Source organism: Lepidochelys kempii, chromosome 12 (assembly GCF_965140285.1).
Source record: "Lepidochelys kempii isolate rLepKem1 chromosome 12, rLepKem1.hap1, whole genome shotgun sequence".
Taxonomy (NCBI): Eukaryota; Metazoa; Chordata; order Testudines; family Cheloniidae; genus Lepidochelys; species Lepidochelys kempii.
The window spans coordinates 11,081,331-11,108,697 of NC_136391.1; the positions used below are offsets into that span (position 1 = coordinate 11,081,331).

The following is a 27,367-nucleotide window of genomic DNA, read 5'->3' on the forward strand; positions in this document are numbered from 1 at the left end:
GATGGAATTGCAGTTACCTCATGTGAGATATAGGGGCGAGAATATCAGTGGGTATAAACAGTGGTGAATGCAGAGCCTGTTCCATCTATTCTGAGGGAAGCACATAGCTATTGTAATGTGCAGATACGAACAGTTAAATTATTCTTATCTGCCTGCAGGAGAATTAAGAGAAGGTGGAACATCTTCCTTTCATTTCAAGGGCTATGGAACCACAACCTCTCGAGGGGAACACTCAATTTATTTTTGCCTTGCAGGCCAAATTGTATACTCTGTCACACCAGTGTAATCCAGAACAGGGCCGCTTACTTCACTGGAGTTATCCCAGATTTACACCAGTATAAGTGAGGATAGAATTTGGCCTATGTGTTATAAGCTGACCTTGGTTCCTTCAGCATATCCACTCATGGGATTTTTATAGCAGTGGACAAAGATTGTTCTCAGTTAATGTTTAAAAAGAGGGAAAAAAAAGAGAGACCACCTTTGAGGAGCCGAAAGCGTTTCTAGAAATCAGGCGAAAAAGCAGAGGCTCAGATATGCCTTGCTGTTGGCAGGGTGTGTGAATTAACACACAGAACACCAAAGAGTATGCACTTATTCCCAGTGTCCTGCACTGAGGAAAGTTAATAATGTGTCCCTCAGTCACACGATCCCAGAAGTGATAAAAGTTAAAAATCCTGACCTATGGAGAAAAGTTAAAAAACTGGGCATGTTTAGTCTTGAGAAAAGAAGACTGAGGGAATACCTAGTATCAGGCACTGAACGTGTGAAGAGCTGTTACAAAGAAGACAGTGATTAATTTTCTCTGTGTCCACTGAAGGCAGGCCAAGAAGTAATGGGTTTAATCTTCAGCACAGGAGATTTAGGTTAGGTATCAGGAAAAAGTTCCTAACTACTGTATAAGGATAGTTAAGCTCCGGCATAGGTTACCAAGGGAGACTGTGTGTCATAAATATAAAGGGAAGGGTAAACCCCTTTGAAATCCCTCCTGGCCAGGGGAAAGCTCCTCTCACCTGTAAAGGGTTAAGAAGCTAAAGGTAACCTCGCTGGCACCTGACCAAAATGACCAATGAGGAGACAAGATACTTTCAAAAGTTGGGAGGAGGGAGAGAAACAAAGGGTCTGTGTCTGTCTGTAGTCGTCTTGGCCGGGGATAGACCAGGAATGGAGTCTTAGAACTTTTAGTAAGTAATCTAGCTAGGTATGTGTTAGATTATGATTTCTTTAAATGGCTGAGAAAAGAATTGTGCTGAATGGAATAACTATTTCTGTCTGTGTATCTTTTTTGTAACTTAAGGTTTTGCCTAGAGGAGTTCTCTATGTTTTTGAATCTAATTACCCTGTAAGATATCTACCATCCTGATTTTACAGGGGGGATTTCTTTATTTCTATTTACTTCTATTTTTTATTAAAAGTCTTCTTGTAAAACACTGAATGCTTTTTCATTGTTCTCAGATCCAAGGGTTTGGGTCTGTGGTCACCTATGCAAATTGGTGAGGCTTTTTATCCAACATTTCCCAGGAAAGGGGGGGTGCAAGTGTTGGGAGGATTGTTCATTGTTCTTAAGATCCAAGGGTCTGGGTCTGTAGTCACCTAGGCAAATTGGTGAGGCTTTTTACCAAACCTTGTCCAGGAAGTGGGGTGCAAGGTTTTGGGAAGTATTTTGGGGGGAAGGACGCGTCCAAACAGCTCTTCCCCAGTAACCAGTATTAGTTTGGTGGTGGTAGCGGCCAGTCCAAGGATAACAGGTGTAATATTTTGTACCTTGGGGAAGTTTTGACCTAAGCTGGTAAAGATAAGCTTAGGAGGTTTTTCATGCAGGTCCCCACATCTGTACCCTAGAGTTCAGAGTGGGGGAGGAACCTTGACATGGTGGCACAGTGGTGGGATTAACCTGAAATCATTTGAGATCCAGTTGAGATTTTTTGAACTAGAAATACAGATTTTAAAAAGGAAATTTTTTTTTCTTTGGAAAGAAAGTCCAGAAAGCAGCTTTGAAACTGAAAGCAGCTTGGTTTCTCTCTGCTTTGTGGCCAAGCAGAGACAAAAGGGGATTATTTTGTGAATTGCAGGTTTTCTTTGCCTGGAGGCAGGGTACTTAACTCATGCAGGGAAATTCACAGTCTTCCAACCAAGAGGGTTTTTTTTCTTTTCTTCCTAAAAGTAAATAGGGGGGGTGTGCTCTACCCATTTGCCTGGAGACAAAAGTGGCAGGGGTTTTTTTTAGGATTTTGATTTTTTTTGTTTGTTTTACAAGGAGCACAGGTTTGAAAAGAAATTTTTTTTTTCTTTGGGCTGGGTAAGCAGGTTTCCAAGTAGTTGGAGGTTTTTTGCTTTAATTTGGGCCCAGAGCAGAGACAAGGGAATTGTCTTTTTCTGTAGGCTGACAATCACTATCAGAGAATAGGTATTCTATTCCAGCACAGCAAAATTTTACAGCCACGTTTTGTTTGTTTATTTCTAAACCTCGGGTGTAAAGTTAGTTAAAAACAGAGAGGTTAGAATGACCAAATCCTCAGCTAGACTACAGCTGGAATTAGCCAAATTTCAGGCTGAGGAAAAACAAAGGGAACATGAAAGACAGATAGAACTCATGCAGCTGGAGAAGGAGGTACAGGAGGCTGCCCACAAGAGGGAAATGGAGGCAAGGAAGCATGTGGAGGAGGAGAGGGAAAAAGAGAGGAAGCATGTGGAGGAGGAGAAGGAAAAAGAGAGGAAGCATGTGGAGGATGAGAAGGAAAAAGAGAGGAAGCATGTGGAGGAGATGGAGAGGTTAAAGGCTCAGCAGAATATACCAACAAACCCTAGCAATCCTTCTCCAGGTACCACTTCCCATCCCAGAAAGTTCCCCACCTACAAGGCAGGTGATGATACTGAGGCCTTCTTAGAAAACTTCGAAAGGGCCTGCCTTGGGTACAACATCTCTACTGACAAATACATGGTAGAGCTGAGGCCGCAGCTCAGTGGACCCTTAGCTGAGGTGGCAGCTGAAATGCCTAAAGAACACATGAACAAGTATGAACTGTTTAAATCCAAGGCGAGAGTCAGAATGGGGATATCACCCGAGCAGTCTCGTCGGAGGTTCAGAGCCCTAAGGTGGAAACCAGACATGTCATTTACCCGACATGCCTACCACATTGTAAAACATTGGGATGCCTGGATATCAGGAGCAAGTGTTGAATCTCCAGTAAATTTGCCCTTCCTAATGCAAATGGAACAATTCTTAGAGGGTGTTCCTGAGGAAATAGAAAGATACATCCTAGATGGGAAACCCAAAACTGTAATTGAGGCAGGAGAGATTGGAGCCAAATGGGTGGAGGTGGCAGAGAAGAAGAAAACTGGTCGCAGTTGGAGCGGAGACCAGAAGGGACCACCCCAGACCACACCCTATTACCGGGGGCCGCCCAAAGCCCCACCTACCTCCCAAAGAACCCTCCAGACCCCTTATCGTCCCACCACCCCGTTCTCCAGCAACCCTCCTCGCCCCAGTGACCCGTCAGCTGGACGATGTTTTAAGTGTAACGAGCTGGGGCATGTAAAGGCCAACTGCCCCAAGAACCCCAACAGATTACAGTTCATTGCACCGGAATCACACCAGAGGTCCACAGGCCCAGATACCTCCCAGATACCCTTGGAGCGGAGGGAAACTGTGAGTGTGGGCGGGAAGAAGGTCACCGCGTGGAGGGACACCGGAGCACAAGTGTCAGCTATCCATGCTTCCTTAGTGGACCCCAATTTAATCAACCCAGAGATCCAAGTGACGATTCAACCCTTCAAGTCCAACTCTTTCAATTTGCCTACAGCCAAGTTGCCTGTCCAGTACAAGGGCTGGTCAGGAATGTGGACTTTTGCAGTCTATGATGATTATCCCATCCCCATGCTGTTGGGGGAAGACTTGGCCAATCATGTGAAGCAGGCCAAGAGGGTGGGAACAGTCACCCGCAGCCAGGCTAAACAAGCCGTGAGGCCTAGCTCTGTTCCGGAAACTTCTATCAGGACCCGGTCAGAGGTGATGGACCCGGACCCCAGGCCAATGTCTGCAACAGCAGTAGTGGATCCAGTCCCAGAGACCCAGACGGAACCAGTCCCAGAACCGGAACCAGCCAAACAACCAACACCAGACCCCATGCCAGCACTGAATCCAGTACTTGCAACCTCAACACCAGAGGGCCCCACCGAACCTGAACTGGCAGCAGCCGATAACCCTACACAAGAGGCTCAGCCGGAGCCTGAATCCCAACATAGTGCACCAGCGGAGAGCGGTTCACAGTCAACAGAAACAGCTCCATCCCCTATATCGCTTCCAGAGGGACCAAGCCTAGGTCCACAATCCCATGAGGAACTGATGTCTCCAGCATCAAGGGAACAGTTCCAGACCGAACAGGAAGCAGATGAAAGCCTCCAGAGAGCTTGGACGGCGGCACAGAGCAACCCACCGCCTCTCAGCTCTTCTAATCGATCCAGGTTTGTTGTAGAAAGAGGACTTTTATACAAGGAAACTCTTTCTGGTGGACACCAGGAAGACTGGCATCCTCAGAGACAGTTGGTAGTTCCAACTAAATACCGGGCCAAGCTCTTGAGCTTAGCCCATGATCACCCTAGTGGCCATGCTGGGGTGAACAGGACCAAAGACCGTTTGGGGGGATCATTCCACTGGGAGGGAATGGGCAAGGATGTTTCTACCTATGTCCAGTCTTGTGAGGTGTGCCAAAGAGTGGGAAAACCCCAAGACCAGGTCAAAGCCCCTCTCCAGCCACTCCCCATCATTGAAGTTCCATTTCAGCGAGTAGCTGTGGATATTCTGGGTCCTTTTCCAAAAAAGACACCCAGAGGAAAGCAGTACATACTGACTTTCATGGATTTTGCCACCCGATGGCCGGAAGCAGTAGCTCTAAGCAACACCAGGGCTAAAAGTGTGTGTCAGGCACTAGCAGACATTTTTGCCAGGGTAGGTTGGCCCTCCGACATCCTCACAGATGCAGGGACTAATTTCCTGGCAGGAACTATGAAAAACCTTTGGGAAGCTCATGGGGTAAATCACTTGGTTGCCACTCCTTACCATCATCAAACAAATGGCATGGTGGAGAAGTTTAATGGAACTTTGGGGGCCATGATACGTAAATTCGTAAATGAGCCCTCCAATGATTGGGACCTAGTATTGCAGCAGTTGCTCTTTGCCTACAGAGCTGTACCACATCCCAGTTTAGGGTTTTCCCCATTTGAACTTGTATATGGCCGTGAGGTTAAGGGGCCATTGCGGTTGGTGAAGCAGCAATGGGAGGGATTTACACCTTCTCCAGGAACTAACATTCTGGACTTTGTAACCAACCTACAAAACACCCTCCGAACCTCTTTAGCCCTTGCTAGAGAAAACTTACAGGATGCTCAAAAAGAGCAAAAAGCCTGGTATGATAAACATGCCAGAGAGCGTTCCTTCAAAGTAGGAGACCAGGTCATGGTCTTAAAGGCGCTCCAGGCCCATAAAATGGAAGCATCGTGGGAAGGGCCATTCGTGGTCCAGGAGCGCCTGGGAGCTGTTAATTATCTCATAGCATTCCCCACCTCCAACCGAAAGCCTAAGGTGTATCATATTAATTCTCTAAAGCCCTTTTATTCCAGAGAATTAAAGGTTTGTCAGTTTACAGCCCAGGGAGGAGACGACGCTGAGTGGCCTGAAGGTGTCTATTACGAAGGGAAATGTGCTGGTGGTGTGGAAGAGGTGAACCTCTCCATGACCCTTGGGCGTATGCAGCGACAGCAGATCCAGGAGCTGTGCACTAGCTACGCGCCAACGTTCTCAGCCACCCCAGGACTGACTGAACGGGCATACCACTCCATTGACACAGGTAATGCTCACCCAATTAGGGTCCACCCTTACCGGGTGTCTCCTCAAGCTAAAACTGCTATAGAACGGGAGATCCAGGATATGTTACAGATGGGTGTAATCCGCCCCTCTGAAAGTGCATGGGCATCTCCAGTGGTTCTAGTTCCCAAACCAGATGGGAAAATACGTTTTTGCGTGGACTACCGTAAGCTAAATGCTGTAACTCGCCCAGACAACTATCCAATGCCACGCACTGATGAACTATTAGAGAAACTGGGACGGGCCCAGTTCATCTCTACCTTGGACTTAACCAAGGGGTACTGGCAGGTACCGCTAGATGAATCTGCCAAGGAAAGGTCAGCCTTCATCACACATCTCGGGCTGTATGAATTTAATGTACTCCCTTTCGGGCTGCGAAATGCACCCGCCACTTTCCAAAGACTTGTAGATGGTCTCCTAGCGGGATTAGGAGAATATGCAGTCGCCTACCTTGACGATGTGGCCATATTTTCGGATTCCTGGGCAGACCACCTGGAACATGTACAAAAAGTCCTTGAGCGCATAAGGGAGGCAGGACTAACTGTTAAGGCTAAGAAGTGTCAAATAGGCCTAAACAGAGTGACTTACCTTGGACACCAGGTGGGTCAAGGAACTATCAGCCCCCTACAGGCCAAAGTGGATGCTATCCAAAAGTGGCCTGTCCCAAAGTCAAAGAAACAGGTTCAATCCTTCTTAGGCTTGGCCGGTTATTACAGACGATTTGTACCGCACTACAGCCAAATCGCTGCCCCACTGACAGACCTAACCAAAAAGAAACAGCCAAATGCTGTTCAGTGGACCGGAAAGTGTCAGAAGGCCTTTAACAAGCTTAAAGCGACACTCATGTCTGACCCTGTACTAAGGGCCCCAGACTTTGACAAACCGTTCCTAGTAACCACAGATGCATCCGAGCGTGGTGTGGGAGCAGTTTTAATGCAGAAAGGACCTGATCAAGAATTCCACCCTGTAGTGTTTCTCAGCAAAAAACTGTCTGAGAGGGAAAGCAACTGGTCAGTCACTGAAAAAGAATGTTATGCCATTGTCTACGCTCTGGAAAAGCTACGCCCATATGTTTGGGGACGGCGTTTCCACCTGCAAACCGACCATGCTGCACTAAAGTGGCTTCACACCGTCAAAGAAACTAACAAAAAACTTCTTCGGTGGAGTTTAGCTCTCCAAGATTTTGATTTCGACATCCAACACATCTCAGGAGCTTCTAACAAAGTGGCTGATGCACTCTCCCGTGAAAGTTTCCCAGAATCAACTGGTTAAAATCGTCCTTGAGATGTGGAAAATATTGTTAGTCTTTATGTACTTGGTAGTATATTTAGAGATGCATGTGTCTTATTAACTCTGTTTTCCTAGAGCTCCAGGAAGAAATCCCAGCCAGTGTTTCACCCTAGCTGAGATTTGGGGGGCGTGTCATAAATATAAAGGGAAGGGTAAACCCCTTTGAAATCCCTCCTGGCCAGGGGAAAGCTCCTCTCACCTGTAAAGGGTTAAGAAGCTAAAGGTAACCTCGCTGGCACCTGACCAAAATGACCAATGAGGAGACAAGATACTTTCAAAAGTTGGGAGGAGGGAGAGAAACAAAGGGTCTGTGTCTGTCTGTAGTCGTCTTGGCCGGGGATAGACCAGGAATGGAGTCTTAGAACTTTTAGTAAGTAATCTAGCTAGGTATGTGTTAGATTATGATTTCTTTAAATGGCTGAGAAAAGAATTGTGCTGAATGGAATAACTATTTCTGTCTGTGTATCTTTTTTGTAACTTAAGGTTTTGCCTAGAGGAGTTCTCTATGTTTTTGAATCTAATTACCCTGTAAGATATCTACCATCCTGATTTTACAGGGGGGATTTCTTTATTTCTATTTACTTCTATTTTTTATTAAAAGTCTTCTTGTAAAACACTGAATGCTTTTTCATTGTTCTCAGATCCAAGGGTTTGGGTCTGTGGTCACCTATGCAAATTGGTGAGGCTTTTTATCCAACATTTCCCTGGAAAGGGGGGGTGCAAGTGTTGGGAGGATTGTTCATTGTTCTTAAGATCCAAGGGTCTGGGTCTGTAGTCACCTAGGCAAATTGGTGAGGCTTTTTACCAAACCTTGTCCAGGAAGTGGGGTGCAAGGTTTTGGGAAGTATTTTGGGGGGAAGGACGCGTCCAAACAGCTCTTCCCCAGTAACCAGTATTAGTTTGGTGATGGTAGCGGCCAGTCTAAGGATAACGGGTGTAATATTTTGTACCTTGGGGAAGTTTTGACCTAAGCTGGTAAAGATAAGCTTAGGAGGTTTTTCATGCAGGTCCCCACATCTGTACCCTAGAGTTCAGAGTGGGGCAGGAACCTTGACACTGTGGAATCCCCATTACTGGAGGTTTTTAAGAACAGGTTAGACAAACACCTGTCAGGGATGGCCTATGTCTATTTGGTCCTGCATGAGTGCAGGGGGTGGACTAGATGACCTCTTGAGGTCCCTTCCAGCCCTACATTTTTATGATTCTCCAACTACTCCAACCAAACTGAGACTCCTTCGACCACAAGTCCCATCAAAGGAAAAGACCTCATGATTGTACCCTGCTGGTCCTGTCTGCCAGTGTGCAGCTACTCAGAGCTCTGTCCGTTCTTTCAAGATCCTTTGCTGCTGACACTGCACTACACCCACCCTTCTGATTCCTTGCTTGAGGGATCTCGTTAGGAGCTGGCTCTGCAGGGGCACATGAGTAGGACAAAGCAAAGAACAAGGAAGTTTTTTATTTGGTCAGTAATTAAGCCAGCCAAGAAGTGTTAGTGAGTGAGTCAGTGGTTACAAATCTGACCAAGAAATTCTGGGTAATGGTTTAGGAGAGGACTGTCGACTGAAAATTCAGTGATGAGGTAAGGTGTAAGGAAACAGATTTAGAAACGTATCATTTGTCATTTCAGATCAGGCCTTGTCTGTGCTTGTGTCACTTTAGACGGGGGGGGGGGGGCAGGAATATGTCTCTGCATTTACCTCATTTTGTCATTTAGGAAGTAAAATAAATATACGTTGGATAGGCAGACAAAGCATGATAGGTCAAAAGAAACCATTCTGTGGACTTTAAATTAGCAGGGTCTGCATGTCTATATAATCCTTGACCTCTGTGCTGAGACTACTAGCAAGGGTGCCATTTGGTTCCAGTTGTAGGGAGGGGTTTTATTTTTAAGTAATTCTGTAGTTACTATGTACAGTTATGTACCATTACCCTCTGCTGCTCCTTTAGTACAAATGGCAATCCTACATTACTGGATCCTGGGTAACTTATTGCAAAACATTGACAGTGAAACCTGAACCCAGGGGAATCCCAGGTTCATGCAAAGGGTTTGGGCCAGATGATAAGCAAATCCCCCTCACTTTCAATGTATTCTAGGAGTTCATTTGAGAACATCCAGAGTTCTTCCATGGTTCCTTTTTCTGCTTGATTTCTGGTAGGATTTTGATGAATTTAGACTCCGCTTCATTCAATCCCACAACAAAACAAGACTTTGCAGGTGACAATGAAAATCTTAAAAAAAAAAAAAAAAAAAAAATCTTCAAAGCCCTAGCAAAAAACTGCAGCATCAACACAACATCTGAACTCTGAGTGCCAAAAACCACCAAAGTTTTGCACAGCTGTAGTTCTGAATTCTATCCCCTATTTCTGTAACTGGTAACAGTGTCTGTATGTATGCAGCCACTGGTTCACTGTTGACTATTGGAATTGAACTTCAGTCAATTGCAGCTGCTCAAATACAAGACTTGCTTAACCACAGGGCATATGGAAGGTATGGTCAACAGGTACATGTACTGTGCTGACCTATGAAGAATATGCATCTTTAATGCTACTGACAGCTACAGGTGATGTCCTTTAAACACAAGAAATGGATGCCTGAGCAGACAATCAGGTGTATGCAAAGAATTAACAATATAGACACCTGTCCCTGAGGAACTGGACTGACATCACCAGTTAATTTAGCAGAAGCAACTACATGCTAATTACTTTTAGTTTCTATTGAATTTGGCTCACTTGAACTTGTGACCTTGGGGTAGATGGCTCCAAACCATTTCAAGGTATTTCTCAGCAAAAGACAATTTGAAAGTTATATCAGGTGCTTTGCTCTCAACTGGGAAGCAATGAGATAGGAAAGGAATTTCTGCAGCACAACAACAGGCATTCTAGAATTACCTAGATCTTTGATGTTTCAAAACACTTTCTCCTTATGTCACTTTCCTCTGCAGTCTGGACATTCTTTATTAAACAAACAAGAACTACATGTTCATATTTAAATAATTTGGATTATGATCTTGTTACAACTCCTCCCTCCACTTGCTGCAGTGTTAGGCAAAGCTCTGCCGCGCTTGGACTGTACCATGTGTTGGAAGTGCTCTCCCTCTAGTGGCTAGATTTTTGTTTGGATTCTTGAGCCATTTTGAGAGCCTGAGGTTTTGAAATGACAAAATAACTTACCCTTTACCTTGAAAGTTTCACAAAAGACCCTTAATTTAGGATTGTATTAGGGTTTCTCAAAACAAAACAAACCACCTAACCAGAGCTGAGAAGAGTCCTTAACACACACAATCTTAAAACAGCAAGAAAAATGCAACAAAAAGTAAAGTGTGGATTATGAGTTAAGCTTCCAAACCCAACCTTCCCCACACGAAGTAGATGTGTAGGTTCATTCACTGATCAGTGACTAATCCTTGTGGTTATTTGAGAATCTCATTTTTCATTTAATAAAGCAACTAAGTTCCTAGTCCTTGTGGTTGCAGAGAAGAACAGCTGCCTTAGCCCCTTGAAACTGCAGAGTGAAAAGAGAAAAAAGTCTCTCACCGTTTCTGAAAAGGAGAGACGCTGCTGCTAACTGCTGTACATACAGAGAGTGGCAGCACTTCCTGGTAGGCCATTTCCTACGGGAAGTGAAGTAGAGGCCCTTACACCAGTAAAGGCCATCAGCTATTAGAGTGGAATTCCACATATAGAGGAGTTTTAGATGCAGAAAAATACTATATTAAAAGCAGGTTCTACTATACAAAAACAAATCTTGGCGATAACCATACTACATGAACCCTCATAATAGTGCACAGAAATAGTATTACACCCGTCCAATATGGCCCAGTCACTGAGCTAGCTCATTACAGCATCCTCAAGGTTCAAACTAGATGCAGGCATACAGTGAGTTGGTCAAGCCTGAATGAAAAGTGGAAATAACTAGGAGTGATGATGGACAATTGGGTAAAAGTGTTTAAATCTCTGAGGAGTGATCTTGCAACCTCCCAGGAGCAAGCTCCCATCACCACGGGCATTGCAGATGCAAACCTCTTCACAATGATGGTCAAGATACAAAACAAAACAAGTGTGTGGTTTTGGAGAATGTTCCCCCCTGGGGCCCTTAATCTTTTTCCCCAGCCTACAGAGATGTGTTGATACACCTCAGGGCAATGGGAAAGACTAATCCTAGCCTACATTTTCCCAGAATGCACCATATACTCAGTGATAAAGAAGCTACAGAGGTGTGTCTGTGAATACTTACAGAACTCCAGGGGAAGAGAATACAGTGGGCACTAGCTTGCTGGAATGCTGGTCCATCCCATAGAACTGGCAGGTGCTGCTGTAATGTCTCAGTGTAGGAGGTCTGTTGCTATTCTTCTTTGCATCAACTTGAACGGATGATATGATATAATCATATTATATGACAGTGGTGAATATGTAGGTTTCAGGGCGCTGCTTTGGGGTACAGAGTGCCACACACTCACCCCCAGGGAGGAGAGGAGTAGAAGCAGCATGGAAGTTGATGCTCGGGGCTCATGTCCGGATCACACTGCCAGCAGCCAGTCAGTCATTGAGATAAGGGAAGATGAGGACCCCTTGATGCCAGAGGTATCTGGCTGCTAAGAAAGTGAACAAGAATTTGGTCACTAGGAAGAAATTTTTTACAGGTTGGTGCAGGGAAACTGGATTAGGATGCTTGTCACTGTGGAATGTGTTGGGATGGTCCGAAATTGGTGTGGCCGTGCCAAATGGTGTGAGCATAACTTGACATGACTTAAACATGGCTGAAGAACTGCAGAGGATCCTGGGAACAGGGCCCCTCTAAGCAGAAGCAGATTTGATAAAAGATTGGCAAAGCCTGCCGTGCGATCAGTATTGAACCTGTTGGCCGGCAAATATGGACCCATGCAAAAGTAAATATCACATGCATAAAATTCCAGCATGGAGCACAGATCGACCTGGTTATAGTAACCCTACAGCAAGGACACCATGCAGAAAGCCAGAGTGAATAAATGTGGAGTGGTTTTTGTTCAGTACCACCTCTGCACCTTCCAAAATACTAATCAGCTAAAATTAGTAACGACATGCCCACTGAGCATGCTTTTGAGACATGAGACTCCTCTGAGGAAAAAGAGTATAAGAATCAAGCAAAGTAAATTACTGGAGTGAGGATTCCTTAACTGACTCTTGAAGAAGTTGCTAGACAGAGTAGCCAAAACTCCGCTCCATGGGCTTGAATAGGACTGTGACCAGAAGGGTTTCCAGGCAGCCAAGACCTCACCTCAAGGGAAATCTGAGACAGACCAGAGGGCTAAGGAGACCAGACCTGGAGGGAAGTCATCGACAGAATTGGTAACCACCTTCTCTGTTTGCCAAGCAGGAACTGTGTGAGGCTAGCACAGGTCCTGTTTATGTATGTTTGTGAAAGAGAGACTTGCTAAAAGGAATGTATAGCTCTTAATATATAGTTCTTTAATGTCTAATCTAGGAGTTATATGCTTAAATGTAACCCTTTACTGCTTGTGTAATTCCTTCTCGAATAAACTGCAGTGTATGCAAGATAATTACTGTGGACCTTTTTCATTGGTCTGACAGTAATCTGCTCCACTGGGAGCCATTAAAGATCAATTCAGGCGTAGTAGCCCCCTGGTGCCGACAAAATGGTGTGTTTCTATCACAACTGTGACCTTACAGCCTTCCTGTCACAGTAAAAGAGGAGATCCCAGTGACTAAAAACTACTACAGCCCAAACAAACAGTCCTGCCAAAGCTTACAGTCAGAGGTAATTTTAGTGTTCCTTTTATGGTATATGCTCTTGGAATAGCATCAAAAAGGGCATTTGCTATACTGAAGCTAATGAAAAGTAGTTAAAGCATAGTTGCTTAATTTATTCTTGTTCTAGAATTAAAAGCACCACTTCCATTTGGAATCTCCATCCTCACGTCCCTTCCCCCCATGAGATCTTTTCTGCTTGGCAGGAGAAGTTTTTGTCCTGAAGTGTATAGATATGTATCATTTAAATGTTTGGCATCAGATAAAGTTTTTGGAAGGTACCAATGGCTTAACTAACTATCACAGTTTGAGCACTCCAGTTTGTTCTCTTATACTTTATGAAAGGAGAGATCAGCTCTATAAAGCTTAATAAGCATGACTGACCTGGATGGAACGTTGGGAACTGCAAGTTAGTTGTGCTTATGTGACAGGTCTGTATGGTCAAGTTCAGATAAAGATGGATGCTGCATATTTTGAAACACGAGGTTAGTAAAAGATTTGGAGCAAACTGTGCTTTTGTGTCCTGAAGTTCTTTCATTTGCTGGCCCTTGTTTTGAATTTGCTTTGGGCAAAGAAACCAGCTTCTAGCCCTACAACATAACCAGACTCTAGATCTGAAACACCACAGGGATGTGTTTATACCAGTCGTGCATACAAGGGGCTATTATACTAATACTTGGAGGTTTAAGTTAAATTAGTTGAACTACTTGGCAGAAGACAGAATAAACTGCAAGGACTTGCTAACGAAATACCTGTGGGGCTTAAGATCCCATTACTAAACGAGGTGCAGTACGACTGGCTGCCACTAGGGGACTTTATTCACAGTCTAGAAATGTCCCAAATGCTTGGCACATTTCAGGCTTCAAAATGGTTCCCTGGAGAGTAGCATGGGGCCCTGCAGAATTTACAAGAGTGTTGCATTAAAGGGGCGAGGGGGAGCAGGGAAAAAGAAAATCAAGATGAAGTAGCTTTAACCCCATGTCTTCTCCCTGAAACTCCTGTCTTACCTTAAGAAAGCCATACTGGGTCACACCAATGGTCCAGTATCCTGTCTTCCGATAGTGGCCAATGCCAGGTGCTTCAGAGGGAATGAACAGAACAGGTAATCAATTCATCCCTTGTAGCCCATTCCCAGCTTCTGGCAAACAAAGGCTAGGGACATTTCAGAGCATACTTTTGCATCCTTGCACATCCTGGCTCATAGCCATTGATGGACCTATCCTCCATGACCTTATCTAGTTCTTTTTTGAACCCGTTATAGTTTTGGCCTTCCCAACATCTTCTGCCAATAAGTTCCACAGGTAAAATGTGCATTCTATAACAAAGTACTTCATTTTGTTTTAAACCTGCTGCCTATTAATTCTATTGGCTGACTGACTCTGGGTTCCTGTGTTATGTGAGGAGTAAACATGCCCCTTATGCACTTTCTCCACACCAGACAAGATTTTATAGACCACTATCATATCCCTCTTAGTCATCTCTTTTCCAAGCTGAAAAGTCCCCGTCTTTTTAATTTCTCCTCATATGGAAGCTGTTTCATATCCCTAATAATTTGTTGCCCTTCTCTTTATCCTTTCCAATTCTTTTTGAGATGGGGTGACCAGATCTGCATGCAGTATTCAAGATGTAAGCATACTGTGGATGTATATAGAGACATGATACTATTTTCTGTCATACTATCTATCCCTTTCCTAATAGTTCCTAAGATTGTTAGTTTTTTTGACTGCTGCTGCATACTGAACAGATGTCTTGAGAGAACTATCCACAATGACTCCAAAATCTCTTTCTTTAGTGATAACAGCTAATTTAGACCCCATTATTTCATATGTATATTTTGGATTATGTTTTCCGATGTGCATAATTTTGCATTCATCAACATTGAATTTCATCTGACATTTTATTGCCCAGTCACCCAACTTTGTGAGATCCCTTTGTAAGTCTTCGCAGGCTGCTTTGGACTTAATTGTCTTGAATTATTTTGTATAATTTGCAAATTTTGCCACTTCACTGTTTACCCCTTTTTTCTCCAGATCATTTATTAATATGTTGAACAACATTGGTCCAGTACAAACCCCTCGGGGACACCACTATTTACCTCTCTCCATTCTGATAACTGACCATTTATTCCTGCCCTTTATTTTCTATCTTTTAAGCAGTTACTGAACCATGAGAGAGCCTTCCCTCGTAACCCATGACTGCTTACTTTGCTTAAGAGCCTTCAGTGAGGGACTTCGTAATTAGATTTTCAGGAACCTTTTGACGCTATAGCACCTGGATCTCCTTTGTCCACATTTGTTGACCCGCTCCCCGCTCAAAGAATTCTAATAGATTGGTAAGGCATGATTTCCCTTTACAAAAGCTCTGTGGACTCTTCCAACAAATCATGGTCACCTATGTGTCTGATAATTCTGTTCTTTACTATAGTTTCAACCAATTTGCCTGCTACTGAAGTTAGGTTTACCAGCCTGTAATTGCTTGGATCATCTCTGGAGCCTTTTTTAAAATTTGGAGTCATATTAGCTATCCTCTGGTCACCTGACACAAACTGATTTAAATGATAGGTTATATACCACAGTTAGTGGTTCTGCAATTTTCTATTTGAGTTCCTTCAGAACTCTGGAGTGAATATCATCTGGTCCTGGTGACTTATTACTCTGATTTATCAGGTTTATTATTTATCAGTTTGTTCAAAAACCTCCTCTAATGACATCTCAATCTGGGACAGTTCCTCAGATGTGTTACCTAAAAAAAGGAGTACTTGTGGCACCTTAGAGACTAACAAATTTATTTGAGCATAAGCTTTCGTGAGCTACAGCTCACTTCAACGCTCACGAAAGCTTACGCTCAAATAAATTTGTTAGTCTCTAAGGTGCCACAAGTACTCCTTTTCTTTTTGCGAATACAGACTAACACGGCTGCTACTCTGAAACCTAAAAAAGAATGGCTCAGGAGTGGGAAATCTCCCTCACATCCTCTGCAGTGAAGACTGATGGAAATAATTCATTTACCTTCTCCACAATGGCCCTATCTTCCTTGAGTGCTCCTTTAGCATCTCGATCATCCAGTGGCTCCACGTTATTTAGCAGGCTTCTTGCTTCTGATGTACTTGAAGTTTTTGCTGTTAGTTTTTGAATCTTTTGCAAGTTGCTCTTCAAATTTTTTCTTGGCCTGCCTAAATATACTTTTACACTTGACTTGCCAGAATTTATGCTCCTTTCTATTTTCCTTAGTAGGATTTGCCTTCCAGTTTTTAAAGGATGCCTCTAACCACTTATTTTACTTTGTTGTTTAGCCATGGTGGTACTTTTTTGGCCCTCTTACTATGTTTTTTTAATTTGGGGGTATACATTTAATCTGAGTCTCTATTCTGGTTTTTTAAGTTTCCATGCAGCTTTCACTTTTGGGACTGTACCTTTTAATTTCCATTTAACTAGCTTTGTCTTTTTTGTATAGTTCCACTTTCTGAAGTTAAATGCTACTATGGTAGGCTTCTTTGATGTCTCCCCCCCACCCAGGGATGTTAAGTTTAGCTATATTCACCTATTGGACCAAATCCTGTGCTCTATTTAGGACTAAATCAAGAATCATCTCTCCTCTTATAGGTTCCAGGACTAGCTGCTCCAAAAAGTAGTCATTTATGCTGTCAAGAAATTTGCTCCATCAGGCGGAGAACAACTAAATGGAAGTACCAAGACAGACAAAGGAAAAGTGAGGGTGAATAGCTGAAGTTGAGCTGATAGAAAGCAGGTGTAACTTGGAGAAAAAAGTTAGGAAAAAACAAATGACAGTATGAGGAATGAATAAAAGGAAATCAGAGCCCTATAAAAAGAGAACAGAACAACTATAAGTTAGAATTAAAATACAGGACATTAAAAACCTGGTCATTTAGGAACAAGCCATGAGATAAACTGAAACGACTAGAAAACAGTAAAGGGGATACAGAGGTAAATACCGTTCTCCAGCCTGCCCTTCTTTGATTTCTTAAAAAGGAAGGAAAAAGCTCTCCTCTCCTTTCTAAATACCTCCCTGATCTGCCCAATAAAACCACTCCTGCAGCCTCTTCCCCAATCCCTACCATGACAATCTTGTCAAACTACATGAAGGTAGAAGGGCAGCAGGTAGAGGGATGTCTCGAACAATTGCACCCCCACCATTTTTGGGTCACCAGTCACCAGTGGTCTAACAGGACTTTAAACAAGTCAACATATTTGAAGAAAAGCTACCCACATAAGAGGCCTAGGAGGAACAGGTTGGAAACTATGGATGAAGGCTTCTGCTCATATTGAGTCTCAAAACTGTGGCAATTTGTGCTGACTGGTTTGAACTGAGCATTTACTTTAGTGCAGAATGACGACAGTGTTTGTATTTTCAGGTTTCAGAGTGGTAGCTGTGTTAGTCTGTATCAGCAGAAACAACGAGGAGTCCTTGTGGCACCGCAGAGACTAACTAATTTATTTGGGCATAAGCTTTTGTGGGCTAAAACCCATCTGATGAAGTGGGTTTTAGCCCACAAAAGCTTATGCCCAAATAAATTGGTTAGTCTCTACAGTGCCACAAGGACTCCTAGGGGTTTTTTTTGTATTTTCTGTTTCCCTTCTAAAGAAAGGGGTTGCTCTACACTGGAAGGAAGCTATGCTGCTTTCTGGTTCAGCTCATAATTTGGTTAAAATGCTGCCTTTTAAGCAGCAATAAGCATGAATAAATTCATGACTTGTAGCATATTTGAGAGAGAGAGCAGCATCTGTAGTTGTGTGTTATCCATGACAAAACGCATTCAATATTAGATAAAGTTTATTATGTTATCAAAGTCTGACAATAAAATATGCAGAAATCTATAACTCAGTCGTACAAGAGGAAAATATATAAAATGCTGGGTCTCACCAGATCATATTTCATACAAAATACTGTTACTTTTAGAGCAGCAAAGTAACTGCCAAACATTCCTTGAATTTAAGAGGGCCTTGAACACACCTTGCTTCAAGAAATATCTTAATGCCAAACATTCCTTTCTTTGGCCTACAATTCTTTTGCATTTATTGCTTGATATTAAAATCTTCTGTTCTGAGCAGAATCACGTAGTGCCATTGCAGCAGCACTACACTAACAGCTGAAGTCCCTCCAGAATTCTCTCTCTTTACATTTTGTTAGAAATAAGAAATACATTTTGGTCCTCTACTACTTTTGGTTTCTGAAAATATCCTGAAAATGAAGATTAGGAGAAAAACAGACATTCACAAATGATAAGTAATTAGCATAACTCAGAAGGAATTTCAGCAAATTACACATTTCAAACCAGTGAAGCAAAGCACCTGAGGTACTTCACTTTATTTTCCTCTTTCCCCAGCAATAATTATTTCCTCAGACTAGTTTCTCCACAAGAACGTAGAATACTTACGACTGCATACTTTAGCAGTCTTACCACCAACCTGAAGAAGAGCTCTGTGTAAGCTTGAAAACTTGTCTTTCACTAACGGAAGTTGGTCCAATAAGAGATATTACACATCACTCATCTTGTCTAATATCCTGGGACCAACATAGCTATAAAAACACTGCAAACAACCCTACTAAAATGATTCTAAATAGACTTGGGTTTGCCCTCTAAAGCAGAGGGTCACGCAATAAAGAGAACAGACTTCTAGTAGAAAAGGGAAATGCACAATTTAACTACTTCCACCTTTTGGGATGTTTAGCCGTGTATTTTCGGTACTCCATTTATTTCATACTGAGGACATCTCTATCCTGGGATTGCACGGTAGACAAAAGAGCAGGCCTCAGGAGGATTTGATGGAAAATGAGAAATCAGACTTGTGATCTGTCTTACAAAGCACCCCCAACCAAAGGGAATCATTAGATGTGTGGATACTTTAACTACTGAGTCCTCAGCATCCACACTTTAACACAAGATGTGCAATTCTGCGCAGGAAAGAAACAAGGATTTATGCTGACAAATCACAGCAAGCCTACAAAGTTTAAGAGGGCTGTCAACCTCTCTTTACCAGTGTAAGTAAAAGCAGCAGAGCAGACTTATTCAGCACAAGAAGCGACTGTAGGGTCCATCTATTAATGGAAAGCTAAGTGAGTGTGGACTAAAGGGTCATTGGCACGAAGGTAAAAGTATGAGATGGAATCAGCTGGAAGCATTTCCCAAAGGGAAAAATTACAGTAAATGTCAAATGCTAGATCAGAACAGAGTAATCTAGTGCAGCTCTTTTGGAAGCATTAATTTTTCTGCTTCAAGTGCACAGAGTAGCAAAGCCAAAAAAAAACCCTTTTGCTGTAGATTTTTAAGCATTTCCAGATTAAGCACACAGAGAGCTGGAAAGCTTCCAATGTAAACCAGTTCTAAAAAAATCCTCCAGACCAGGTAGAGCCTGAGTCCCTTCTACAGCCCTACCAATATTCAGTCTTTGCTTGGAGCCAATACAGATTCCAGTTCCTCCCATCCTGGTGCTAGTTAGCAAGCATGCATTCTACCTGGGTAAGGATAACAGACTTGAAAAAGCTGGACTTTTGAATCAGTTACTTTGCATAGTTGTATCTACTGCAGACCAGTCTTACAGTAGTTTGTTCACAATGGAGTTAGACCATATGAAGAGCCTTAGAATAGAACTGTGGTTCTTGGTGCACCAATCTACAAAAGCCTACCAAAAAAAAACCAATCTGACTAAAAAGGATTTTATCCTTCTGTTCTCTAAGATTTAAGCAATCAACAATGTGTTACAGATAGCCCGTGGGCAACTCAGATCTGGCAGTGGACTAGCACACACAGATGAGGCAGGAAAATCTGTTTGGGCCATATAGTTGCAGAGCACTAGATCTTAGGTAGCTGATTCCAAGTGACAGACCTTCCATTCTACTTGTCCTCCCTCAGAGAGGGGGAGTTAGTCTTATTCTCTCTTCTGTACAGGGAGATATTTAACCTACCAATGATCCCAGTCAGGATTTCTAGAAATGATTAGCTAATACAAAATATATTAGAATCTTGAGAACTCTAGATCTACCCTGTGCCAGAGTGTTTACATTCTGCAGTGACAAACACTCATGAGAGAGCGCTGTCAGATCAGCACATCCTAATCAAATATTTCAATGGCACCAAACAACCTCTATGCACTACAGGATTGATTAAACTTTGCTGTTGTGTAAAAGGTAATCGCCTAACATTAGAAATCAATAGATTCTTAATCCTGTAGGATTTCTGATGAGCATAACTCTTAAGGTAACTTTTTCTGAAGAACCCTGCACCCTGGAAGTGTTCATAGCAGTTTTCTGAAAAATGCAGTGACAAGTGGTCTAACATGGTTAAGCTACTGTAGTATAGTTTCTTGGAGAGTTGTGTGCTATGCAGTTTTCTGGGGCCTAATACATAGTGCTCCTTTTAAATGTTTGTTTCTCAACCCAAATTAAGAGCTCAGTACCCCTACAAGAAAGGTATTTTACTCTATAAATACTCTCTAATTCTAAGCTTTTTCCACTAAACATAATTTTGATCCAATAGGAAAGATGGTCAGTTAGCTGGAAACTGGATCACAGCAGAAGTGTACTTGGCTGAAAGCAAGATACATACAAAGGGTTTTTTCCCCATTGTGGGAACTTTAATTTTTATTTGTTTTGGGTAGGAGGGGGTTTGGGTTTTTTGAGATCTATCTACCTACCATTTGAACTAATGGAGATAACTTGTCGTCACTTTGACATGTGAAGGCAGCACCTCACACAAAATTTGCTGATACCAAATTCCTGTGGATTTCAATGTACACACCATGTAGCCATAGCCATTGTATGAGGAGTGACAGCTAGTAACCTTTTTTTTTTTTAAATTAGGGGGAAAAAATCTAAAGAATGAAGCCAGCAGCCTTAGACTCTTGATGCTAAGTCCTCAAGTTACTAAAGGACAACTGGATTCTCTTCAATTTTTCCAAGACATCAAATAAGGAACTTCAAGTAATTAATGCACTTTCCCTCTTCTCCAGCAGCAGTACAGAAAGAGGTAAGTTGGATATGACCAAAGTCCTGCAATATCTTAACTCCATGTCTATTTAGACCACCTGCTTGGACCTTCATATTTACTAGCTTATTTAAGGACAATGATTCAGAACTTTTGTGACCCTTTGGGAAAGTTACTGTACTCAAAAAAATTCTTGACAACCTCTCCCTTGCTTTAGTACAGAACGGAGAGTAACCAGCAAGCAATTCTTTCTCTCCCTGCAACTCTCCAAAGCTCACAAGAAACAACATAGGCTGCACATATTGCACAAAAGGTGTGAAAAATGTTCAAGTGAACTTCTGTATGCACATTGGACATTCGTCTAGCAGCACCAGAATGCACATGACCACGCCTTTAGAACGTGAAACACTATGATGCATTACGAACACTAATCCAAGAGACAAGTGATCATTAAGGACACCAAACAGCTTTCCAAACACGGCCTGAAAAGAGACCAAATAAATAACCCAAGTGTTTTAAAACCAAAGGATCAAAAGGCATTTTCCCCTCACTTAAGGGAAGGCATCACAGGTGATGGAGGAAAAAAAAAAAAAAAACAGTCCACATAGGGTGTCACAAACCAAAAAGAAGTTTTTTCACATAGGAAATAGTTGTAGCATTAGACAGCATCTCAATATGCTCATTTCCTGACAGCTCAAACAATATCACCTCCTGCTTTTGCATGTCCACCCACTTTTGACATTGTAAGGCACTCTCCAAGTTCACTGTACCATCACCATCACTGTAATAGATCTTGGGCTCTTTATCAGGAAAGGCCTCATAGTAGAATGAGTCAGGTGTTTCTACACCAGTGCCAAAAAGACAGTGCAAACGCACACCAGGTGGTATCATCTGGTAGACCAAGGGCTCAGTGTCTTGTCTCATGAGCCAGCCATCCTCAAAGTTGATGTCCTTGTAGAACTTTTGGTAATCCCGGAGAGTGTAGTTAACTGTGGGTGTGCTTACAAAGATCTTCTCTGGAGGCCATGTGTAATTGTAGGGTAGCATCCAATTGGTTGAAACTGCAGATCTCTGCTGGTCTCGGATCTTAAGAGAACTGATGACAGGTATCCTGTTGTTGTCACCTACAAAATAGATTTCTGTTACTGATCAGAAGTTTTATTTATTGTACACTGAAATATCAAGAAACATTGCTAAAGACAACCCAGAATGGCATTTTCCTGAGGCTACCCTTCTGAGATATTCCTTTAAGAAGAAAATATTTTCTACTTGGGCTCATTTGGAAGCTTTGGGCCCAAAAGTTCTTCACATCATCAATCATTAGGCAATCATCCTGGCCATCTGTAAAGCTGTCTTAAAATTCTTTTTCTAAAGGAATTCCAGATGCAGATTTTTCAGTGATTCACAGAGACACTCTTCCCTTAATGGTTTTGTTGGGAGAACAGGCTGGTGTTACCCTCTGTACATTTGTGCATTCAAGAGATTTCATGAGACTGCAGAACAAGGTGAACACCCAGGTTTTCACAGTTCAGTAACAAGCAATTTTATAGTTGTCATATTGAAGCTGTCTGGGGCAATTTCATTTATGATAGCTACAGTTGCCACACAGGTTGCCACATGGCTTTTGTGAGCGTGGAGGAGGAGGCAGGATCCGCAGTAGTTACTGGTTCATGTGTTATCTTTGTAAAACAAAACAGAACAATCCTACAAATAACCGATACTACCCTCCTTTCATCTGTACCACACTAATGTTCCTCAACGGAGGCACAAGGAAACCACATAATCAATGTGAAAGTAGTGTTTTCTTTGCTCAGGACACAAAGCATGGATCCTAACTTTAATGTCCACCTGCTGGATTGGAATATACTACTTTGGCTTGGATCCTGTCAAATTAAACAGGATCAGGCCAGCTCATTATTTAGTGGTAGACCAAGGAAAATGCACTGGGGTACAGCAAGTGACACTCTCTCCTACAATCGGTCCAGAACCAGCATTCCTGCACAATACTAGCAACTAATCTGCTGCTTGAGTGCAGTCTTTTGCACACAACACATTTTGGATCACCTATTACTAAAGACCCCATGACTCTTCACAAGCCCGTCTGATTATAAAAATTCCCCTGTATTTTCAGGTAGAGAAGTTACTTTTCCCTTACAGTCATCTCCAAGAAGTGAAGTTCTGCTGGCACAGAAAAGGCCACAGATTGATAGAGTTTAAGGCCAGAAGGGACCTTTAGATCATCAAATCTGACCTCCTGAGTATTATTATAGGCCATTACATTTCACCCAGATACGCCTGTATTAAGCCCAAAAATTTGTGTTTGACTGAAGCATAACTATCAGAAAGGCATCCAGTCTTGAAGATGCCAAGAGATGAAGAATCCACTACTTTCCTTGGTAGTTTGCTCCAATAGTTAATCATCCTCACTATTAAAAAGGTGCACCTAATTTGCACTTGTCTGGCTTCAGCTTCTTGGCCATTGGTTCCTGTTATGCCTTCTCAACTAGATTAAAGAGCCATTTAGGACCTTGTATTTTCTGCCTGTGAACATACTTATACACTAATCAATTCACCTCAGTCCTCTTTTTTTGCTAAGCTAACAGATTGAGCTCCAAATTTCTCACTGTAAGACATTTTCTCCAGTCCTCAATCACTTATGGCTTTTTTCAACATCCACTTTAAAATGTGGACACCAGAACTGTATGCAGCATTAGAATACCAGTCTCAACATTGCTGTATTCAGAGGCAATAGCTCCTCCCTACTCCGCTCTTTAGAGCATATTAGCTCTTTTTTGCCGCTGCATTGCTCTAGGACCACATGCTGTGTTGCTCGTCCACTACAACTCCTAAATTCTTTTTGGAGTCACTGTGCTTTTGTGGTTACGGTCCTCCATCCTGAAGGTACAGACTGTTCTTTTTTCCTAGATGTATAACTTGAATTTGGCTGTATTAATACATGTTTTGTTTGAATGGGCCCAGGTTACAAAGTGATTCTGATTGCTCTGACTGCCCTGTTTTCATTATTATGTACTATTCTACCAATCTGTGAGTCATCCACAACTGAAAATGTTTAGTAACATTAGACTTTGTACCTATCCCTGTGGAACGCCACTAGAAACAACCCCATCCAATCACGATTCTCACTGACAGCTACTTTTTGAGATGTCATTCTTAATCCATTTAACATGTGTTTTACTGCTATTTGTATAGAGCCAAGTTTTTAATCAGAAGGTTGTGCAGTATTAAGTTAAAGTATATTACATCTATGTAGGTTTCAGAGTGGTAGCCATGTTAGTCTGTATCAGCAAAAACAAGGCATCCTTGTGGCACCTTAGAGACTAACAGATTTATTTGGGCATAAGCTTTCGTGGGCTAGAACCCACTTGCAACTGATGAAGTGGGTTTTAGCCCACAAAAGTTTATGCCCAAATAAATCTGTTAGTCTCTAAGGTGCCACAAGGACTTCTCATTGTTTTTACATCTATGCAGTTACTTTTATCAGCCAAATTTGTAATCTTAAAGAATGAAATCTGGTTTGACAAGTCCTATATTCTGTAAAACCATATTGACTGGCATTCATTATATTCCTGTCCTTTAATTCTTTACTAATTGAATCCCATATCAGCGTTTCCTTTATTTTGCCTAGGATTAATGTCAGGCTAACCATCCTATAGTTACTCAGGAAATCCAAGTATGAGAGGGGTAGCTGTGTTAGTCTGGATCTGTAAAAGCGGCAAAGAGTCCTGTGGCACCTTATAGACTAAGATGTATTGGAGCATAAGCTTTTGTGGGTGAATACCCACTTCTTCAGATGCACTTCTTCAGGACATCCAGTTTGCCCTTTTTGAATACTTCCAGAACATTAACACTCTTCTAGTCTTCTGGAATTTCCCAGTATTGCCCCACTATTCCATGCTGTTAAAATGTAACATCAACTGCCGGAGTCTCCTCAGCTAACTCTCACTTGTCCCAGTTACATGGACCTACCAATTTAAAAATGTTTCTCTCTAACAGATGTTGTTTAACACCCTCATTAGCCAGTAATGAATAAATAAAGTACTTCCAGTCCATATCTAATGAGGAAGATGATTTTGCTTCCCCCCCCTCAATACAGAACAAAATGTCTAATAACACTCCTGCCTTTTTTTGCATCACTACCAGTTTTACCATCTTCACCTATAACACACCTATACCATTACTAGGATTCCTTTTGTTTCTAGTATGCTTTATTATCCTTAGTACTGCCAGCCATGAATTCTTTGCTGATGTCTTTAGCTTCTGCACTTCTTTGGTTGTTTGTTCCAATGGTTAGTCAATCTCACTGTTAAACATTTCAATTTTCTGCACCTTGTAAGTTCTGATTTATTATTTGCATTACCATAGCACCTAGAAGTCCTAGACCAGGACCTCCCAGTGCTATATGCTGTACAAACAGATCAGAAAGATACAAGACAAGAGATAACATATGGGTGAGGGGAGTAACAAGGAAACAGTACTGGTCAGCATGATAAGCAGCTATCTCAGCATACCAGCAGGCTAGCCATTGTATTTATACTGATTGCTATTTATTTTCTGCCTCTCCTCCCCTGTTATATATTTGTTATTTATTTATAATTGCTCCCTTCACTTTGCTGCTGAACCAGGCTGGGCCTTTAGCCAAAGTTATCTTCTTCATGGATTGTGGAATTGTGGCTTTTTAGCCATTTAATAAACTCTTCTTAAAGCGCTCAAAACTTTCATTCACATTTTTCTGTCTAAAATTTTCCTCCTAATTCCTCCTGTTCATAATTTTCCTCAACTTTGGGAAGCACCAAAACACCTGTCCTCTGTTTGTGCATATTGAATGTAATCAGATCACAATCATTGATCCTTGGGCAACCACCATCTTCCAGGCCAATGATGAATTCATCTTTGTCCATCAATAGGAGGTCCAAAATAGAGTTATTTCATCTTGAGTGTACTATGTTGTCTTAGAAAATCTATAATTTTTAGAAACTCTAATGATGTTTTACTATTGGCTAGCTGCAAACCAGGCAAGTTTTGGCTGTATTTTAATGGCATACTAGCAATTCTCACATAATTATTTGACATTCTTCTGGATGGAAGTTGTTAACTATGAAATATTATTATAGACTCTATATTGTTCCTTATTTGCTGAGAAGAGTTACTCCTGGGGGAATTCTGTGCCACTGTGCATACAAAATTAATGAGATGTGCATATTTTTAATTGTTTTCCACAGAAAAAAGCTTCTGCCGGAAAGTTGCTGCAATTCCACCTTTTGCCAAAGGGTGCTGTGGCAACAGAACAGAGCAGCAGCGCCTGGCCAGTGAGGGAAGAGAAAGACCCTGACTTCTTCACAGCAACTGTTGGGCCAAGTCAGGAGACTGGTGCTATGGGGAGACAGACAGTGTGGGGCTGCTCTGGGGTCAGACAGGGGCTCACAAGGACTAGTGGTGGTGGACAGACTGGGGCAGGGGCTGAATGGGAGTGGAGGCGCAGGGCCAAAGATGGGGGAGGGATGTGCAGGGCCAAATTGGGATGGGGTGGCTGAGTGGAAGCACAGAGACATATGGGGGGCGCAGTGCAGGGCCATGTGGGCAGGGGGTTCAGGGACACATGGGGACAGGGGCAGATGCGCCCGACAGTGGGGGCTAGGGGTCAGTCAGGGTCTGCATGGGGGAAGCTCCCTAACAATCCCTCCTCCTCCCGCTCCCCAAAACCTGTTCCATAGTTTTCCCACCCACACCCAACAACCCTCCAAGTTCACACGCAGGCTCCTTCCCAGCAACTACTTCCCTCTCCCTAAGCTCCTCTGTTACCCCTGACACCCCACAAGCCTTTGCACTGCTTCTGAGGGGTGCAGGAAATACAGTTCTGTATTGTAGTCTAAATAAATTACTCAGAGCTCTGTATTAATACGCCTAGTAAGGAATCTATTTGTCAAAAAACATTTCCTGAATCTTTTTTGTTGCCTGTATTGTTAGGGGCATGCTTACTGACAGATACTTTGAAATAAATGATCAAAAATAATTGAAACTGGTATGATTATATTGTGTTATTTTGAAAAATAAAATTTGCAGAATTTGAAAATAGTATGCCCAGAATCTTCGTTGCAGAATTCCCCCAGGAGTAAAGAGTATAAGTAAACCAGAAGAAAGTAAACACGATGCTCCTATACATGAACAAGTGCATTTTCTGAACACCTACATAAAAAAATACCACCCTTGCTGTACAAAAAAAATTTTAAAAATACACCATCCTACAAAATGCAGTACATATACCAAGTCAACAGCTATACAATGCCTTGAAATACCACCCGAAGCATGCAGGAAGAATGTGAATCAACCAAAAGGAAAAAAAATAGATATTTTAAGTGTTTTTAAGTTGCAAAAAATATGCTGTATTTTTAAACTCACTAGATGGCACTATTGATTCTCTGGTCCAGTAAGGAGGGCTGTAGCACAATACCTCTGGTGCCCTAATTAAGCTTGCCAGCATTTCCATATAATTGCACCTAACAGTCAACATA

The 27,367-nt window shown here is 42.3% G+C and overlaps 2 protein-coding genes across 4 annotated transcripts in view; one reads left to right on the forward strand and one right to left on the reverse strand.

Annotated features, from left to right (window-relative positions):
• The window catches only part of LOC144929165 (uncharacterized), a 180,488-nt gene extending 154,082 nt beyond the window's left edge, over positions 1-26,406 (forward strand). For 2 of the 3 annotated variants that reach the window (XR_013634466.1, XR_013634467.1), the window contains exons 3-4: positions 20,714-20,879; positions 26,078-26,406. Coding sequence is in view for 1 of the 3 variants with exons in the window: in XM_078848098.1 (XP_078704224.1) it covers positions 20,714-20,823 (110 nt within the window). In the remaining 2 variants the exon portion in view is untranslated. Of the gene's footprint in view, positions 1-20,713; positions 20,880-26,077 lie in introns of those variants that run through there. The other variant, XM_078848098.1, reaches the window with a different exon arrangement.
• Positions 17,684-27,367, reverse strand: part of PLA2G15 (phospholipase A2 group XV) — a 29,141-nt gene continuing 19,457 nt past the window's right edge. Inside the window, exon 6 of the mRNA XM_073307571.2 lies at positions 17,684-21,961. Coding sequence (XP_073163672.2) covers positions 21,450-21,961 — 512 coding nt within the window. The 3' untranslated portion in view covers positions 17,684-21,449. The remainder of the gene's footprint in view (positions 21,962-27,367) is intronic.